This window comes from Arachis stenosperma, chromosome 3 (assembly GCF_014773155.1).
Source record: "Arachis stenosperma cultivar V10309 chromosome 3, arast.V10309.gnm1.PFL2, whole genome shotgun sequence".
NCBI classification, from domain to species: Eukaryota; Viridiplantae; Streptophyta; class Magnoliopsida; order Fabales; family Fabaceae; genus Arachis; species Arachis stenosperma.
This window is the reverse complement of record NC_080379.1, coordinates 146,157,565-146,176,413: the sequence shown is the minus strand read 5'-3', so window position 1 is coordinate 146,176,413 and position 18,849 is coordinate 146,157,565. Positions and strand designations below refer to the sequence as shown.

The following is an 18,849-nucleotide window of genomic DNA, read 5'->3' as shown; positions in this document are numbered from 1 at the left end:
CATAATAATAATAATAATAATAATAATAATAATAATAATAATATAAGTAAAAGTATATAAATAAACATAATATTAATAAATTTATTAAGAATTTTATTTTAATAAAAATATAATAAATATATTAAAATTTTAAATTGTACTTATTTTTTAAATTAATTAATAATTCTAATATAATCAAATTTTTGAACGCGTATTAGTTAAATAATAATAATAATAATAACAAAAACCTCTCATCTACGAGATTTTAGTTGAAAATTTATCACCACAGCCGTGAAAATTTGGGCGAGAGGAAGATCACCAGTAGACCATTATTAATCACTAATAGAATAAACTTTTTTTTTCAATTAGAGAAAGATAAAAGTTTTTTTATACGGTAATATTAGAGAAATAGTAACTTAAAACAACAATAAAAATGCAACAAAGTTACTGAAACTAGAGAACAACGCACAATTTAATCTAAAAAAAATATAGATAGACAATAAAATTATTAAACAATGTGAATAATAAATATATTGAATGTTCAATTTACTAAGTGTATATATAGTTATTCTAATATTAATATTTAAATAAATAATTTAAAAATATAATATATTTTTACTTTATTAGGCTAATTTTAGACTTCATTCTTCATATTATTCACAAAAATCATTCTCTACCTATCAAATTCCATTAATCTAATATTGAACGTGCATGAACTTCTTGCATGAAGGGAGATTAGAGCATTATCATGTGCTGTGTTTGTTTCACACGCACGGTATATATACTCACACTCAGGCTTCAGCAGTCCTCATTCACGCATGAAATACATAATGCAGAGTTAGTTGAGAAAATCGAAACAAATGAAACTACAGGCTTACCCTCTCTAATCGCTGCAGCAGCAGCGTCTTGAACTGCCTAACGCCACGGCCGGTGGAGGTCTGATCCAGCCTGTGCGCTTTCTCGAAGGCATAGAACCTACCTGCCAATCATCATTATTACGCGCTCAGCAACATTAATTTGCACATCATATTTCAAAATTCAATAACACAAAATCACTATTATTATTATAATGATCGATCCGTTACGTACATAGATAGGCAACCCTGGGACGCTCGGCTTCGATCTCGTTGGCGACACGGAGAATGGGAGAAATGGAGGCGAGTGAGGACGGCACCACTTCGTTGTCGAAAACCTCCATGTTGAAGGTGGTGGAGGCACTCCTTGAACCCCGCCTCACCAATGTGGGCGGCGGCATTACTCCGTCTAGTTGCGACATTCTTCTTTACGTACGTGACTCGCTCTGTCTATACCGTAAAGATATCTCTCTCTATTCCGTATCCTCTTCTTCCTGCAGTTCTCACTCAACCACTCAGTTAATTAATTCGCTTCTCCAACACAAAATCCAAGTTAAATTAACAATCTCTAGCTAGATACGATCTAGGAAAATTCAACTCCGATCCTCATGTGTAAAATCAAATTTAACACAAATTATTATCCTTCAATAATAGGAATGAGACTCATATATCAATCAATATGCATTATATTGCAAGAAATGGTTACTACCGTCCAAGAACGTGAGAATGTTTGAATATGTTTATAAAATCTCGGATTGATTATTGTAGAAATTCACACGTTATTGTTCGTACCTGTGATCAAAGGTAAGGGATCGGAGAATCACATTGTGGATTTTGGATGATGGTAGAGTCTCTGTATGCGCATTATATATTTTGAAGCGAGATCCAAGACGCAAGAACAGAAATCAAAAAGAAAGAGAAAAGAGGAAAAATAATCTGCAAGAAGCAGAAATATAGAGGTGAGTATAGAGAGAAGTGCGGTGAGATAGATGTGAGAGTGAGAATGATTGGAAGATAGAGCACCGTTTCCGGAGGTGAAGGGTAAGAGAGAGAGAAGAGTGTGAGAGAGTGAGTGAGCGCGCGTTGACAAGAGTTTGAACCCTTCGAAGTCCTCGCGTTGACAAGAGTTTGAACCTTTCGAAGTCTTAGGGAAGGACTTCAATTTCAATGGAAATCCGTTTTCCTCTTAACACGCCAACCCATCCCACGTTCGGTTATCCTATTATTCTTCACGTCACAAGTCACTCTTTGCTCCAATATTATTCGTGAAAAAATTCAGCTTCTTTTAGTATTTTTAATGAATAAATTTTAAAAATTATAGATATAAATTGTATTAATTTATATATACCAAATTTTGATAAATATAGCTAAAATTATATATTTTTATATGTAAAATATTTATAAACATGAGTATAAATTATTATTGATTAAGTGTTAATTAAAATTAATAATATTTATTAGTTATATAATATTATTGTTCTTTATTTATTTATTAAAAATATTAAAAAATTATTAAAATTTATTATTTTTAATTATTATTTAATTATTAATATTTAAAAATATAAGATAAAATATATTGTTAGATTATTAAACTAAAAAATTTAGTCTAAGAGAAGGTGTGGTTAAAAAATGTTTACATTCTTAGGAATTTTTACACACCAAAATCTTTATTATGTTATTTTACAATGTAAGATTTTCAGGAATTTAAAAAACTACACTTTCTAAAAGAATTAAGTTATTGACTACATAATATCAAAAAATAATAAATTCTTAATATTTATTATTTATTGTTTATTTATATATAAATTGGTGAAAAATCATGTGCAGTCGACTTTACATGAAGTTGATAATTGAGAACTATTAGATAATTTAATTGATTTGACTAAATTTTTATCTAACGACTCTCAAATATCAACTTCACCTGAGTTTTCACCATATAAATTATATAGGATTGCTATACATTTAAATATTTTTTCATCCAAATTTATTTAAATAGGTTCAACACTAACAAAACTCACTTTCATTAAAAAACGTCATTACACGCACTTCTTCTTGTATCAAATTTACGCAGATTCTTTTTCTTCTTCTCTTTCGTTATCGTTACCACCAATAACACCAATATTTTGCTAACATTTTTATTGGTTCTAATTTTCTCTGGTACTATCATTAAATAATTTCAGTTCATTTTTTTAGTTTATTTTAGTTCATTTGTGAATTAATTTCAGTTCATTTGTGTGTTAATTTCGGTTCACTTATGAATAAAAAATTTGATCAAACTTATGAGCAGCATTAATTGAACTAAAATTAACATACAAATGAACCGATAATTAATACACAAATGAACCGAAATAAATTAAGAAATAAACCGAAATTATTTAATGATGGCAGTGAAAAAATCAGAATTAATAAAGACATTTACAAAAAGTTCGTGTTATTGGTCATGACGATAAAGAAAAAGAAAGTGGAAAAAAAGAAGGAAAGAAGAAAAATTTGCGTGTGCAAATTTAGAAGAAGAAAAAGAAGTCTGCGTATACTTCGTTAAAAGAAAAAAAAGAAGAGAAAGAGAAGAAGAAAGAAGAAAAGAAGAAGAATCTGTACAAATTTAAAAAAGAGTAAAGGACAAATCCGTCCCTGACTTTTTTTCGCGGTCATTTTTGTCCCTGAGGATTAGAAAATACTTTAATGTCCCCTGACCCTCCAAAAAAGTGGACATATTTACCCCTCCGTTAGAGTCTCTCTGTTTGCCTTGACGGAAAATGGTGAAGTGGTTCCCGTAGTGCTGACCTGGCCGTTACGAGCTGCCACGTGGAATAATGGACTTTTGAAAAGAGGACGTATTAGTCCCCAAGAACAAAAAAATTGAGAGCAAAATTGAGTTGAGCTTGACCACTGTTAACACTAAATCTACTAGTAATTCCACTTCAACTGGCTGCAACAACAATCAAACTTGTACACTCCATTAGGATTTAGGATATGATGAACGAGAGTAAGTGAAAAACTCAAAAACCAAGCTACCAATAATGTAATCCTATTATCATTACAAAGCTTATTAGTCTCTCTAACTCAGAGAGTCTTACTTTTTTTCAATCACAACTAATATTATAAATTTACAAGTTGCATTTGCACTTGCACACAACAAACACTGATGATCAAGGTCCTAAAAACCGCTTCTAGTCTCAATCTGTCAATCTGTAGCAATTCATCATCGTCGTAATAAATAACTTAAAAAATAAATACATCACCTCTCTCTTCACCCCATTTTTTTTCTTATCTTCCAGCAAAAATCCCAGATTTCTAAACAATTTTGAACTTCTAAGAAGTCTAATTAATTCTTCAAACTAGAAGGGATTAAATTAAAAAGAAAAAATCCTAATTGAATTCATGGACTTCTCCACACAAAAAACTAAAAACAAAAGAGAGGCTCATAAGTGAATTCCCACCATCATATCTCAGCCAAGTTCATATCTCAGCCACCAAAACCACTGCAAATTCAGCGAGGCTCATCGTCTCTCTGGCCAGAGTTTCCGGGCTTTCCCGACAAAGAAGCCAGCAAATTCAGATGTCCAGGAAGGTAATTTTCCAGCCTCGTCGCCGAAGCTTCTCCAATGGCTTGTTACTGCTGCTGATGCTGATGGTGAAACAAAGAAGCTTGCTGCTGCTGAGACACCGACACCGCCGCCGACTACACAACCATCTCCGGCGGAGGAGCAGCCGCTGCGAAACTCCAATTTTGACCGAAATCGGGCCTGGCCGGGAGGGCCCAGAGCCCCGCGGGAGCTCTGGGACCTACTAAGGACCCCACGGTGGGCCCACGGAGACGCCTTTGTCCTTGGTGGAAGCGTCGTCGTCGGTGCGTATGTGCTTGCCGAGTATGAAGGGAGTGGGGGCGAGCAAGGGCTTGTGGTCGAGTGAAGTCGTTGCGGAGGTTGAGGAAGGAGAAGAGAGAGAGCCAGCACCCCCGCGTACGGAGACGGAAATGGAGGAGAAGCTGGCAGAAGTGGTTCCGGTGGCGGCGATGATTGAGGGCTCGGCCTGGCGGAGGAGTCACTCGATGGTCTGGCCGTCGGACTTGTGGCCGAGCTCCGTCGGATGTCATGGGACGGAATGCTCCCTTTCTTCTTTCACCCGCTTCACCCTCACACTGCACTTGAAGGATTAGGACTCAAGGATTTCATAGATTAGGGGTGGGAGAGAAACGGCGACGTTTTGGTTTCTGAGGATTGATATGTCCTCTTTTAAAAAACGGTCCATCCCACGTGGCAGCCCGTAACGGCCAGGTCAGCGCCACGGGAGCCACGTCACCGTTTTCTATTAAGACAAACGGAGCAATTCTAACGGAAAGGTAAATATGTCCACTTTTTCGGAGGGTCAGGGACATTAAAGTATTTTCCAATTCTCAAGGACAAAAATGTTCGCAGAAAAAAAAGTTAGGGACAGATTTATCCTTTACTCTTTAAAAAAAAAAGAAAAAATATCAGAAGAAAAAAAAGAAAAAAATGTAAAAGAAAAAAAAAACACAATTTAAAAAATTGTTATAACGATTTCAATAAACTTAGATAAATATTTTAATTGAAGGAAGAACTTTATTCTAAATTATAAACCTTCAGTCATGCAATATGCACCGCTATCGTTTGGACTCGTCCGTGTCTTTAACCTTTTTTTTTTTATATATATTTTGGTTCACCAATCACCAACAAAGAGAAATTCTTGTTAGTAAACCTTTTTTTATATATTAAAACTTAAAAAGTGTTATCTTTCAGCATGAGCTTAATTTTAATAAATTAATTAGTCAGATTTATGTACTTTAATTATTTTTAAACAAAAAATTTTAAAATTAATTATTTTTATGAATGTAGTAATATATAACTAAATATTCATACACATTCTTTTACAATAATAATTTATAAAAAATCAAATTTATATTTAAAATATTAATTATATCCAAAATTTGTGTTCACATTATTCATTTTTATTATTATTATGTTTTTTTTTTCACCATTACCACTTACCACCATCCATTACATTCATTAAAATGCAATAAATAAATTAATGAAGTGTTGATTTCAGATAAAAATAAAAAAGTGTTGGCTTTTGTAACTTTGGACTCCGGGCCGCCCAAAACTCCCAGCATTAACTTAAGAAAAATCCGCTCAAATTACCAACACGGCCAGAAATAATGAGCTTTGAATCAATTATTAATTATATACCATGGATTTAACTGGTATTCTAAGAGTATATTTTAAAAATATAATAAAAAATTTTAATATTTTTTTATGTATTTAATATATTAGAAATTTAATTTTTACAATATTTTTTATAAAATAATTTTTTTTATATAAGGTACAATAAATATGACAATAAAGTAAACTAGTCTAAAAATTGGTTGTGCCATTTCTTAAGAGTTGCTCTCCAAAACTGTCTGGTTTTCATCATTACGAAGTTGTTGGAATTCTCTGCTTGGCAGCTCTAAGGTCAAGAATGCTGGGAGGCATTGGTTTTATGGAGCCATGCAAGTCCACCAGATGAAAGAAGTCTTGTTTTGTTATGTTTTTCTTCTCAACAAGTTCATTCACCACTGCATCCATCAGCACTTTATTTTCATGTAGGATCTGTTTATGCAAAAACAAAGCAAGCTCGCTCTTATTAATCAACAAGATACGAAATGAAATTGTTGAATTGTTCATCAATCACAGCATACCTCTTTTGCGCGTTCATAACACAAGTTCACAATCCGCATTGCTTCCAAGTCAATGTCCTGACAACGAAATGCAACAAAGTGTGTTATTTCAATAATGTGGTTGCAATGAGAAAATTGAAGTTGAGACTTGAGAGAGAGAACCCATACGTTTATCCGGTCTGCCACCCAGAAATTGGTAATTCCATGGTGCTTCTCTGAAAGCCCACCAAGAACAAATATCCTTGCTGCAGACCTCGCATTGTCTGCAGTTTCGGCCCATATCGTACTCAACTGAAATATTATAAAACAAGTTAAAACAGCAACCAAAAAGAATCAATGAAGCAAATAAAAAGGACTGAGGAAACTTGAGGAAAGCAAGTAAGAATTTTATCTTACTTGACCACTCCCAAACCAAATTTCATCGGCTGCACGGGGAGCTAGTTGAACGGTAATATGATCCAGGACAGATTGTCGACTGCATGACATTAGTAGTTACAAATTAGAGAAACAATGAAAGGCTCTAAACACAATTCTGTAATAGTGCAATGTAATGCAGTTTAATTGATCTAAGCAAAGAATCCATACGTGAGCATTCCTTCGTTAAATTTGATAGGATCCATCTTCACCCGCACATAACCCAATTCCCTACCAGCTCTGGGAGCAATTGTGACCTGCATCAACAGCAACATAAAGCTAAAATGTCAACTTTTTTCCACCAACAATCAATCAGATAAGGTGAGATTATGTCAATTACAAAATGGATATAGTGTAAATTCCATACAAACTCGATATTTTTAAGATCAGGAAAGTTCACAGCTACGACAGCCATTGCAGCCTCATTAATAGCTACTTGCTTCCAAGTCTCCATGCTTCTCTCCTTTTTATCCAGCATTCCTCTTTCTTCCATTTGTGCAGCTTGTAACAAGTCATCAGTAGTAATCTGCCACAGTGAAATGCAGTAAATAAAAGTATGCAAGCTACAATTGGTGGTCTGACTATCAAATCCTTTTCAATAGGAGATATTACCTCAGTCCTTGAATCACGCATCATGTTGATGGCAGCAACCTCAACTATGTTAGCTAGCTCTGCACCAACCATGCCATCAGTCATACTAGCAACAGCAAAATAGTCCACATCTTCTGCCATTGGCTTTTTACGAGCATGGACCTATCAAAGTATCACAAGGAAGGGAAAGGAAGAAAGATTAGTCAAAAATCACAATAGCCAAGTTTTGAAAGGATGACCATAAACAGTATTGTATACTTGAGAAAACTGAAGCCTGAAGCCAAAAACCACAGATGTAACATAGTAGAGGAGGAGCAACCTTTAGAATTTCTATGCGACCAATGAGGCCAGGCTTGGGAATAAATATTTTTCGATCAAACCGACCAGGTCTCACAAGTGCAGGATCCAGAATGTCTGGTCGATTGGTGGATGCAATAGTGATCACCTCTCCTCTTCCTTCAAATCCATCTAAGCACACCAAGAGCTGGAACATTCGGTAAATAGTAAACATCAACCAATATATACATACTTCATGAAAGCAGTTGGAAGTTAAGTGGTGCCATGTTTAACCTGATTGAGAGTAGCATCACGTTCCTGTCCACCTGAACCCTTAATCAAGCCACGCTCCCTTCCCACAGCATCCAGCTCATCAATGAAGACAACAGATGGAGCCTGAGAAAGATTGAAGAAAATTGTTGGCAATTGAATGCAAAAACTAAAGCAGAAGAAAGTAGGTAAATTTCAGGTGATTCTGTAAAAGTGTAGCATGATTGGAAACAATAGACTACTATCTGCTCAATGCAAATAAATAAAAGAATTGCAAGAAACAAGATCTTATTTTACTCTAAAGAAAGCAAGAGCACAATGACAAAGCCGAAACAATCACATACATTTTCCCTGGCTTCCGTGTACAGTGCTCGCACACGAGATGCCCCTACACCAACGTATATCTCCACAAATTGTGAAGCGGAAATAGAGAAGAAATTAACCCCTGCCTCACCAGCCACTGCTTTTGCCAGCAATGTCTTTCCCACCCCAGGAGGGCCACAAAGAAGTATACCACCTGATAATGTGACCAATCCAACGTTTAGAAAATCAAGTATAAAACATAAGCAAATTGTGTTTTATCCTTTCCTTCTTTCTTTATGTTAAATGAAAAACGTAGAACCTGTAAGAACAAACTGTATGCGAACCACCAAATAGGCTTTCCCTAAGGCTAAGGCAGTTCAAATTAATGCATTCTATTATCAAGTGTTGACTGGAGTTACCTGGTATTTTCACTCCTCTCCTTCGGTACATTTCCCCGTGAGTAAAGAACTTGACAATCTCCTCCAATTCAAGACGTATCTTACCCAGCCCTGCAACATCACTAAACTTCACATCTACACCTCTCTCTAAATACTGAGGAAGACTCTTGTTCTTAGCTCTCCGAATGCGTGCCCCCGACTTCATAAACTGCTTTGCCATCTTCAAATAATCATTCTGCTCCTCCCCTTTCTCATGCTCACTCTCATCATCATCATCATCACGTTCAACACCCTCCATCTCCTTCTCCAACTCCCTCATCTTCCTTCTCTCCTCAGCCTCAGCTCTCTCAATCTTAAGCCTATCCTCATAATCCTTCTTTTGCTTCCTATAATTAAGCACCACAATCCTATAGAAAATGTAGAAGAAAACCAAGCCAAGTGCATTGACAACATTAGGATTATTTGCCAAATCATACCAAAGATCAGCCATCCTCACATAATTATCCCTTGCCCGAATCAATGACTCCTGATACTTCCTCTTCCTTATCTCCTTCTTTCGCCGCCTCTCCTCGGCCTTCCTCTGCGCCTTCTTGGCCCTCTCCAACTCCTTCCTCTCTTCCCTCATAGCTTTCAGCTCCTCTTCCCTCTGCCTCTTAAGTTCCATCCTCATCTCCCTATACTCTTTCGCCTTCTTGGATTCTATCTTCGGTTTCTTCTCAGCAAGCTTAAGCATAAACTTTTCAATAGCAGGTAGCACCGGACCCCTTGCCCATATAGGAAGGGGCAAGTTAGGCCTCTTAAGGGGTGGTGTGTATGTATTCATACACAAAGAACCAATTTTTAATTCATCCCATGATTCCCAAAACTTCCTATGAGTCTCAAACGATGGCAAAACCGTCCTGAACACTCTAGAGTCTTCTAGAACCACCAGAACTGGTTCGGCCTTTTGCCTCAAGTTTATAGAACCGGGCTTAATTATGTGTCTGAGCTTCTCAGCCTTCTTTAGTTCAATAATTTCGCTGTAGGGAAGACGATCAGAGACCACTGGAAGACCCTGAGCCCATGACTTCAGCTCCTCCAGCGTCAAAGCTTCGGCCTTTTTGGGTGCCCTTTTCTTTCCCTTCACGGCGGATTCAGCAGCAAGGGTGGTGGCTTGTGGCAGGGAAGCAGAGATAACAGTAAGGGTCACTGTAAGCTTGAGGAAACTGAGGTTTTTGTTGCGAGTTTTATCTTTGTTGTCGTCATTTTCGGGTTCTGGTGTTTGAATTTGGGATGATACAATGGAAGTGGAATTGAGGCGTATGGGAAAGGTTCTGAATTTGGGGTTTAGGGATTGTGGGAAGGGAGATGAGGAAGGAGGATAACGGAGGAGGAAAGGGGAAGACATGGGAGTGTTACGCAAAAAGAAAGGGGTATTGATATTATGCTACATTAGGTTGATAGTTGGTAATGTAGGTGTTGCCATTGCCATTGAAGATGATGAAGACGAAGATGAAGAGCAAGTTCAGTAGTTCTGAAGAAGGGTTTTCTCAGTTGTCTTCTCTTTGGATAAATGTCATGCACTCACTGAGGGCGAATGAGTAAATTACGAGCTTGTAATTCAGGGGTGGATCCTTCACAAAAAAATTGGCAGCATCAATTGTTTCATCTCAACCATTAAAATCAACCGAATCAAATTAACGGTAAAAAATAAAAGAACAAAGTGACAAATATATCCCTAAAAATTTATACTTTGGACAGATGAATCTTAAAGGAAAAAAAAGTATTAACAAAATCTTTTACGATAATACCCGTGGACAAATTAATTCAAATTAAAATTTTTTACCCTCGTCATAGGGACTAATTTGGAGATAATGTGTCCACATTTACTATTCTGGAGAACTTTATTACTATTTTTTTCTTTAGAAATTAATATATCAAAATAAAATTTTAAAAACTGGATCAATTATTAAACCACTCTAATTATTAATTTAATGATTTATTAGTCTAACGAGTTTAACCAAAATAATTATTTTATAATAAAATAATAAATATAAATAAACATATTAAAATATAACTTTTATTAAGCTTGTTGATATTGATAATATACTCCAACTTAGAACGAAAATGACAAGAGTTGAAGTTTTGATTTACTTCGATACCATGTCAACGACCATCTCACCTTATATATCTAAAACTATTTCAAAAACTTGCACCCAACGAAATCTATAAAACTGGTGCCTGAAGTTATCGTTTATAAATACACAAACTTACTCATATTATAATGCACAAACTTACTTAGAGCTCATTTTCAACTTAAAATATATTTCTTTTAAATACGCAAAACTACTACTTCCCTACATATGCATTCTTGAATATCATATAGTGACATATCCACAATCTGAACTTAGGTTCTGTTGATCCACACTTATCTACTTTGCCGTTGAACTGAACCGGAAACACAAAATAAATTTACAGATAAATTCTAGTTTCTATCCCTGCCAACCCAAATTTCAGCACCTCTAAATTCTATTAAAAGCTCAATTCTATTAAAAGCTCAGATACTAATATGCAAGGTTAATTATTAGAATGTGATCCTCAAAATCTTAGTAAAACAATATAATTTCGATTCAGCAACATTAAACCAAGATAATCCATATTGATCAGCATCATGCCATAATTCAGTTTTACAAAGTTTTAATTTATTGTGGTCTATATATTTCAAGGTTTTAAGAACCGGACCGATCATCGAACTGCTCTAATCACTGATTTGGTTTGGTTCGGTTTGTTCGGTTTTTTCAATCAATTCAAAAAAATACTACCATACTTGTCTGGTCTGACACAACTAGCACCGAATGTTTGTTTAAATTGAAGTAATCCCAAATACAAGCCTAACATAATTTTTAACCAGGAAAAGAAAAGAAAGACAAAAGGGAAAGCATTATTGATTACAGATGAAGGAAAAAGAAAGCAAAACATAACTACATAAGAAAAAATATAAAAATAAATAAATAAACACCTTTTTTTGTTCTACTCCTTTGATTTTGCACACCAATTCATATAGTTCCCTTATGTTCGCCTAAAATATATTAGAGAAACAGCAAAGCAATAATCAGAACTACGTTGGTCTAACATTTCAATTATCACATTATGCCAGGTTAGAACCAAAGAGTAGATGGCCTTGGATTCGATACTCATCTATACTTAGTGCAACATAACCGAAAACCAACAAGACAACCCCATATGAAATCAATTGGTACCTTTTTGCTTAATTTTACAGTTAACACACTGTTATCTCTGGCATCAGTCAACTTCAAAATGAGTGGGTGAACCTCAACACTATATTGCTTCTGTGCAGCACCCTGCGAGATCAACTTCCTTGGTAATGCTGGTCCACCTTTATACCTAGACCATGGTAAACAGAAATCTGTTACATATTCTACAAATCATGAAATCAAGCGGTAGTGACCATCAGATGACACAATTGAAATATAACCTTAACCGCCCAAGTTCCAAGACTTCTCCATTTATATGTTACCTTCATGATGTCAATACTAAACCTATTAAAAGATAGCAGATACAATGACGGAGGTAATCTAATACTTCAAATCTGCTTCCATTTTCTCATTATTCAAATTTATCCTACCATACTGATTTCAATCTCTTGCTATCAGGATCCAGAACCTCCAAGACTTGATCACTTCAAAAGTAATTTTTTATTTTATATTATTTTTCCAGAAAAACTAATAATAATAATAATCAACCAGGAGCAGTTTCAGATAAAGTTTTCAGATATTATCACTTTATCAGATAACAGATATTCAACAATACTAACAATACAAAGTCCAAACCAGGCATTTTCAGTAATTCAACAGAACAGCAATTGAAAATGAACAACAAACAGAACAGCAATTTCAGTCAAATTACATACCTGACTCAGTGGCTCGGGATCCATCTCTGACTTGAATCGGTGACTGGGTGGGAGGTGTTGTGTTGTGGGTGACCAGAAACGCTGCTGGGTGGTGGCGTGGTGCTCTGTCCGCTGGGTGGTCCTGGGTGAGTGGGTGGTGCTGTGCTACTGCTGGCCGGCTGGGTGCGACTGTGCGAGGGTGGTGCTGGGCAGCTGGGCGCTGGCTGTGCCTGGGGCTTCGGGGTGCTCTCTTTGTCCGCGAGGAGGTCCTGGGAGCAGTGGGAGGAAAGATTCGGCGGCGCTGGGCGGAAGGCTTCGCGGCGCTGCAAGGTGGTGGGAGGAACGGTCTCGCCGGCGCTGAGGGTGTAGAGAGCGAGACTGTGACAACTGAGAAGAGAGGGGCTAGGTTCCGTTTGGGGGGTGGGGCGTGGGGGTTACTGGGTCAGAAGAAGTTAGGTCACGTTCATTTGGGGGTGGGGTGGGGGGCTTGGTTTTTTTACTTTACCGGTTCGGTTCGATTAGAGTTTTCATTGTCAGAATTAAAAACCGAACCGAACTACAATAAAAAAAGCAAAATATATTTTTTTCAGTTTTTAATTTATTCGGTTTTCAATTTTTTCGAAGTTCGGTCTGATCGATTTTGAACACCCTTAATTAGCTTCTATAGCTGGGTCATCAATCCCTATGGAATTCTTGAAAATGATTATCCTATCAACCTCATCACCTTTAAGTTCCTCACCACCAGGAGGAAGGAGAGACGACACAAACCTTTTAACCATCGGAAAAGAAAAACAAGCAAATGAATCATGTGATGCATAACCCACATAGCCAAAATCATTATCACTACCCAGGCCTGCTAACAAGCAACAAGTCAACAAAAAAAAAGCACTCACTCGGCGTATATATCACAAATCTCTGCCTTAAAAGCCTCGTCTTGCTTGCTCACACCATACCTGAAGTAAAAAAAAAAAACAAATAACAAAGTCAGCTAACAATGAGCAGTGAATCAATAGCACAGGCAATGCAATTTATCATAAAGCAGTAACCCAGTAACAAAGTCATCAAAATTGAAATTTATCATCAAGCAATGAACAAAGCCAATCAACCAAGAACCAACGCTGAGCACTGACTGAGCATTCAAGACATTACCTTCGATTTGGTGTCCATTAGATGTTAACTTCCATTAGATGTTAACTTCCATTTAAAAGTGTCCTCACCTAGCTCTCGATTTGATGCAGGTCTGATGTTTAGAGTTTCAATGATTTGTTTAGGGAGATATTTGCTGAGTAGATTTAAATTCCATTCACTTAAGTTGTTTACAAATTGTATTGCTGAGAGATTTTTCTCTGTATCTGAAACTGTTACTGTTGCAAGCTCTATAAGCTTCCATCTCCTTTCATCCACTCATCCTCCTAAAAGATAATTTGCTCCCCAATGTCTAAAGCCCATACCTAGTTTTCTCATCCAATTTTCTTTGTAGTTTAGCAAGTTTCTTCCATAGAGCTGAGTCCGATTTTTTGCTGACCATATCCTGCCTTAATGGCTCCCCTTTATTGTACTTATGAAGAAAGACTTGAACTTATAATGATTTAGGCTCCGTCCTTAGTCTCTAGAGGATTTTTAGGAAGAAAGCTTCATTAACAGCTTGTAATTTTTTGCACCCTAGTCCTCCTTGTTCTTTGGGGAGGCATAATATTTCCCACCTTATGTGATGCATTTTTTTCTCCTCTTGCATTTCTCCCCATATGAATTTTCGCTGTAATTTTTCTATCTCCTTGCAAATCCCATTATGCACCTTGGAATGTTTCATTTCAAAGTTCACTATAGAACTCAAGACTGATTTGGCTAGGGTGACTCTCCCAGCTAATGAAAGGCATTGAGCTTTCCACCCCGGCAACTTCTCTTTGACTCGATCCAAAACATGTTTGAACTTTTCTTGCCCCTTCCTTTTGTTTGTGAGTTTGAAAACGGCAGATTCTTTTAATAGTTTCCCTTTATTCTCTTTTGACATTGTTCGAGAAAACAATGGTGGTTTTTGGCCTCGCTAATTTTCAGTCCTAATGCACTGCAAAATCGATTTAGAGTCCTCTCTATGTTCTCCATCTATTCCATGTTATCCTCTGCAACAATCAATAAATCATCAACAAAAAGGAGGTGCAAAATGGCTGGTCCATTCTGACCAACTCTGATAGGCTTCCATGTTAGCTCTTCCACGTTGTCCTTTATAGCTTGAGAGAGCTTGTCCAAAGCTATGATAAAGAGGTAAGGGGATATTGGTTCTCCTTGTTTAATACCTCTTGAAGGAGTGAAATCATCTGTTTTTCTTCCATTTCAAAGAACATTATAAGTGACTATAGAGATACAAGTCATAAGAATCTTGTTCAGCTTGTCTAGAATCCCAAACTCTTTAAGATAGTCCTGAATAAACTCCCATCTTAAACTATCATATGCTTTTTCGAAGTCGTATTTTATTACCATAAAACCTCTTTTTTTCTGACTTTCTTCATTATATGTGTGATCTCTTTTGCAATAAGAATGTTATCTTAGATTCTTCGACTAGGTACAAAACTAGATTGATAAGGGATAATTCGGTTCTCCAAAGCTAGCTTTATTCTTTCTACTAAGATTTGAGTCGTGCATTTGTAGCAAACATTCACAATGCAATAGGACAAAATTGAGAGATGTGCTCTGCCATCTATATTTTGGGTATGAGGGTGATCAAAGTCTTATTTAAATGTTTAATCAGATTAGGATCCAACCAAACTTTTTTCATTGGTGAATAACACTCCTTTTAATAGTCTTCCAGTTATCTTTGTAGAACAAGGACAGGAACCCATCTGGCCCAGGAGCCTTTTGGGAATCTGATAGGAATAAAACACAATTCCCTACTTGCAAGAATCAGAGGAGCAACAATATCCACTCACAACAAATATTAACACCAGCACAATAATACCCAATAGCAGCAGAAAAATCACATAAACCAAAAATTATAAGCAAGCTAACACACCAAGATTTTTAACGTGGAAAACCTCCTCAATGAGAGAAGTAAAAACCACGAGTCACCAAGACCAGGATATAGCTTCACTATGATGAAAAATAGGGTACAAGAGAGTCACAAATTACTGCACAAAACGTGCATACAACAAGCTAAACAACCCAAGCTTCAAAGCTTTCAAAACAAGAACAAAAAGATGAAAATACCACAAAAATAGAGCTACTGTGCGTGGCCAATATCTCCAGCTACAGATGTTGAATTGAAGATCCGAACGGTGAAATCAAAGAACCAGATTTGTAGAACACACTGTCCAAATTTGAGCTCGATCCAACGGTTAACGAATCTGCAGTGACCAATTTACAGAGACAGCTTTGTGTATGTGCGAAAATGACTTTCTCTCCTCTCTTCTCTCTAGTGTTTGGTGTTCTCCTTGCAAATGACCTCTCTCTCTCAACCCTAATTCACCTCAGCCACTTCAACTAATCATGGGCTTGGATACTAGCATTTGGGCTTTTTCTCCACATAGGAAGGGAGCCCAAAAACCCAACAAATCTCCCCCTCACGACTATGTGGAGGTAACCGCCAATCCGGCGATTAAGCAACAAACTTCAAACTTCCATCTTGGTAATGCCTTGGTCATCATATCAGAACCATTTTCATCAGTATGAACCTTTTCAAGTTCCAACAACTCAGCATCCAAAACATCACGTATCCAATGATACCTCACATCAATATGTTTGGACCGAGAATGAAAAGTAGAATGTTTACCAAGATGTATAGCACTTTGACTATCACAAAACAACACATACCTCTCTTGAGTAGACCCGAGTTCCTTCAAGAATTTCTTCATCCAAAGCATCTCCTTACACGATTCGGTAATGGCAATAAACTCGGCCTCGGTAGTAGACAAAGCAACACATTTTTGCAATCTTGATTGCCAAGACACAGCTCCACCCGCAAAGTTGATCAAGAAGCCTGAAATGGACCTTCTAGAGTCAATATCTCCTGCCATGTCTGAGTCAGTGTAACCAACTAGAATAGGCTTATTGATGAGCGGATAATTTGTACGCTTTTTGGCATTGTTTTTAGTATGTTTTTAGTGTGATCTAGTTAGTTTTTAGTATATTTTTATTAGTTTTTAATCAAAATTCACTTTTCTGGACTTTACTATGAGTTTGTGTGTTTTTCTGTGATTTCAGGTATTTTCTGGCTGAAATTGAGGGATCTAAGCAAAAATCTGATCCAGAGACTCAAAAGGACTGCAGATGCTGTTGGATTCTGACCTCCCTGCACTCGAAGTGGATTTTCTGGAGCTACAGAAGCCCAATTGGCGCGCTCTCAACGGCGTTGGAAAGTAGACATCCTGGGCTTTCCAGCAATATATGATAGTCCATACTTTGCCCAAGATTTGATGGCCCAAACCGGCGTTCAAAGTCACCTCAAGAAATTCCAGCGTTAAACGCCGGAACTGGCACCCAAATGGGAGTTAAACGCCCAAACTGGCATAAAAGCTGGCGTTTAACTCCAAGAGGAGTCTCTACACGAAAAAGCTTCATTTGCTCAGCCCAAGCACACACCAAGTGGGCCCGGAAGTGGATTTTTATGTCATTTACTCATCTTAGTACACCTTAGGCTACTAGTTTTCTATAAGTAGGACCTTTTACTATTGTATTTGACATCTTGGTAGCTATCTTTGAGTTTTATGCTATCTTAGATCACTGGGAGGCTGGCCTCACGGCCATGCCTAGACCTTGTTCTTATGTATTTTCAACGGTGGAGTTTCTACACACCATAGATTAAGGTGTGGAGCTCTGCTGTACCTCGAGTATTAATGCAATTACTATTGTTCCTCTATTCAATTCCGCTTGTTCTTTGTCCAAGATATCACTTGTTCTTCAACTTGATGAAGGTGATGATTGTCACGGATCATCACCATTCTCACTTATGAACAAAGTGACTGACAACCACTCTTGTTCTACAAGCATCCGAGGCTTAGTGAATATCTCTTGGATTCCTGATACACGATGCATGGTTGATCGCCTGACAATCGAGTGCTCGCCTGACAAACGAGCCAGCCATTCCGTGAGATCAGAGTCTTCGTGGTATAGGCGAGAACTGATGGCGGCATTCAAGAGAATCCGGAAGGTCTAACCTTGTCTGTGGTATTCTGAGTAGGATTCAATGATTGAATGACTGTGACGTGCTTCAAACTCCTAGCAGGCGGGGCGTTAGTGACAGACGCAAAAGGATCGATGGATTTTATTCCGGCCTGACCGAGAACCGACAGCTGATTAGCCATATGCTGTGACAGAGCATGGGAACATTTTCACTGAGAGGATGGGAGGTAGCCATTGACAACGGTGAAACCCTACACGAGCTTGCCATGGAAAGGAGTAAGAAGGATTGGATGAAGACTGTAGGAAAGCAGAGAGACAGAAGGGAAGGCATCTTCATACGCTTATCTGAAGCTCTCACCAATGATATACATAAGTATCTCTATCTTTATCTTTATGCTTTATTCATCATCTATACCCATTTGAGTCTGCCTGACTGAGATTTACAAGGTGACCATAGCTTGCTTCATAGCAACAATCTCCGTGGGATCGACCCTTACTCACGTAAGGTTTATTACTTGGACGACCCAGTGCACTTGCTGGTTAGTTGTGCGAAGTTGTGTTTATGCCATGGTATTGAGCACCAAGTCTTTGGAGCCATTACCGGGGATTGTTTTGTGTATTGAAAAGTATTGATCACAATTTCGTGCACCACTTATCACTTCCATAACACAACTTCATGTTAGAAGTACCACGAAGATATCTCATTATCCATTTTACAGCATTCCAATGCTCTCTTCCTGGGTTTGAAACAAAACGGCTAACACAACCAACAGCATGAGCTATATCCGGTCTTGTGCACACCATAGCATACATTAAACTACCCACGGCTGATGCATATGGAACTTTTTCCATGTCTTTCTTCTCTTCATCACTTGATGGACTTTGCTTGCAACTCAATTTGAAGTGTGTAGCAAGAGGAGTACTAACGACATTTGCTTTCTCCATTTGGAACCTGTGCAACATTGTCTCTATGTATTTCTCCTGTGACAACCAAAGTTTCTTCTCCTTTCTATCACGCTCGATTCTTATGCCAAGAATCTCCTTTGCTGGACCAAGGTCCTTCATTGCAAATGACATTGCAAGTTG

The 18,849-nt window shown here is 37.3% G+C and overlaps 2 protein-coding genes and 1 pseudogene across 2 annotated transcripts in view; all 3 read right to left on the bottom strand.

Annotated features, from left to right (window-relative positions):
- Nucleotides 1-1,255, bottom strand: part of LOC130966840 (callose synthase 5-like) — a 31,140-nt gene extending 29,885 nt beyond the window's left edge. Inside the window, exons 1-2 of the mRNA XM_057891661.1 lie at nt 1,069-1,255; nt 858-958 (exon numbers count right to left, since the gene is read on the bottom strand). Of these exons, the coding sequence (XP_057747644.1) occupies nt 858-958; nt 1,069-1,255 (288 nt within the window). The remainder of the gene's footprint in view (nt 1-857; nt 959-1,068) is intronic.
- Nucleotides 1,256-4,323: 3,068 nt separating this feature from the next.
- Nucleotides 4,324-5,848, bottom strand: LOC130966839 (transcription factor TCP7-like; annotated as a pseudogene).
- A 236-nt stretch (nt 5,849-6,084) lies between these two features.
- LOC130966358 (probable inactive ATP-dependent zinc metalloprotease FTSHI 2, chloroplastic) lies at nt 6,085-10,333 on the bottom strand. The gene is given in 12 exon segments (XM_057891149.1): nt 6,085-6,286; nt 6,288-6,442; nt 6,532-6,588; nt 6,679-6,801; nt 6,907-6,985; nt 7,096-7,181; nt 7,292-7,450; nt 7,537-7,677; nt 7,835-7,999; nt 8,086-8,187; nt 8,406-8,578; nt 8,784-10,333. Coding segments are annotated over 12 exon segments (2,664 nt in total). The 5' UTR covers nt 10,150-10,333; the 3' UTR covers nt 6,085-6,228.
- Nucleotides 10,334-18,849: the final 8,516 nt, after the last annotated feature.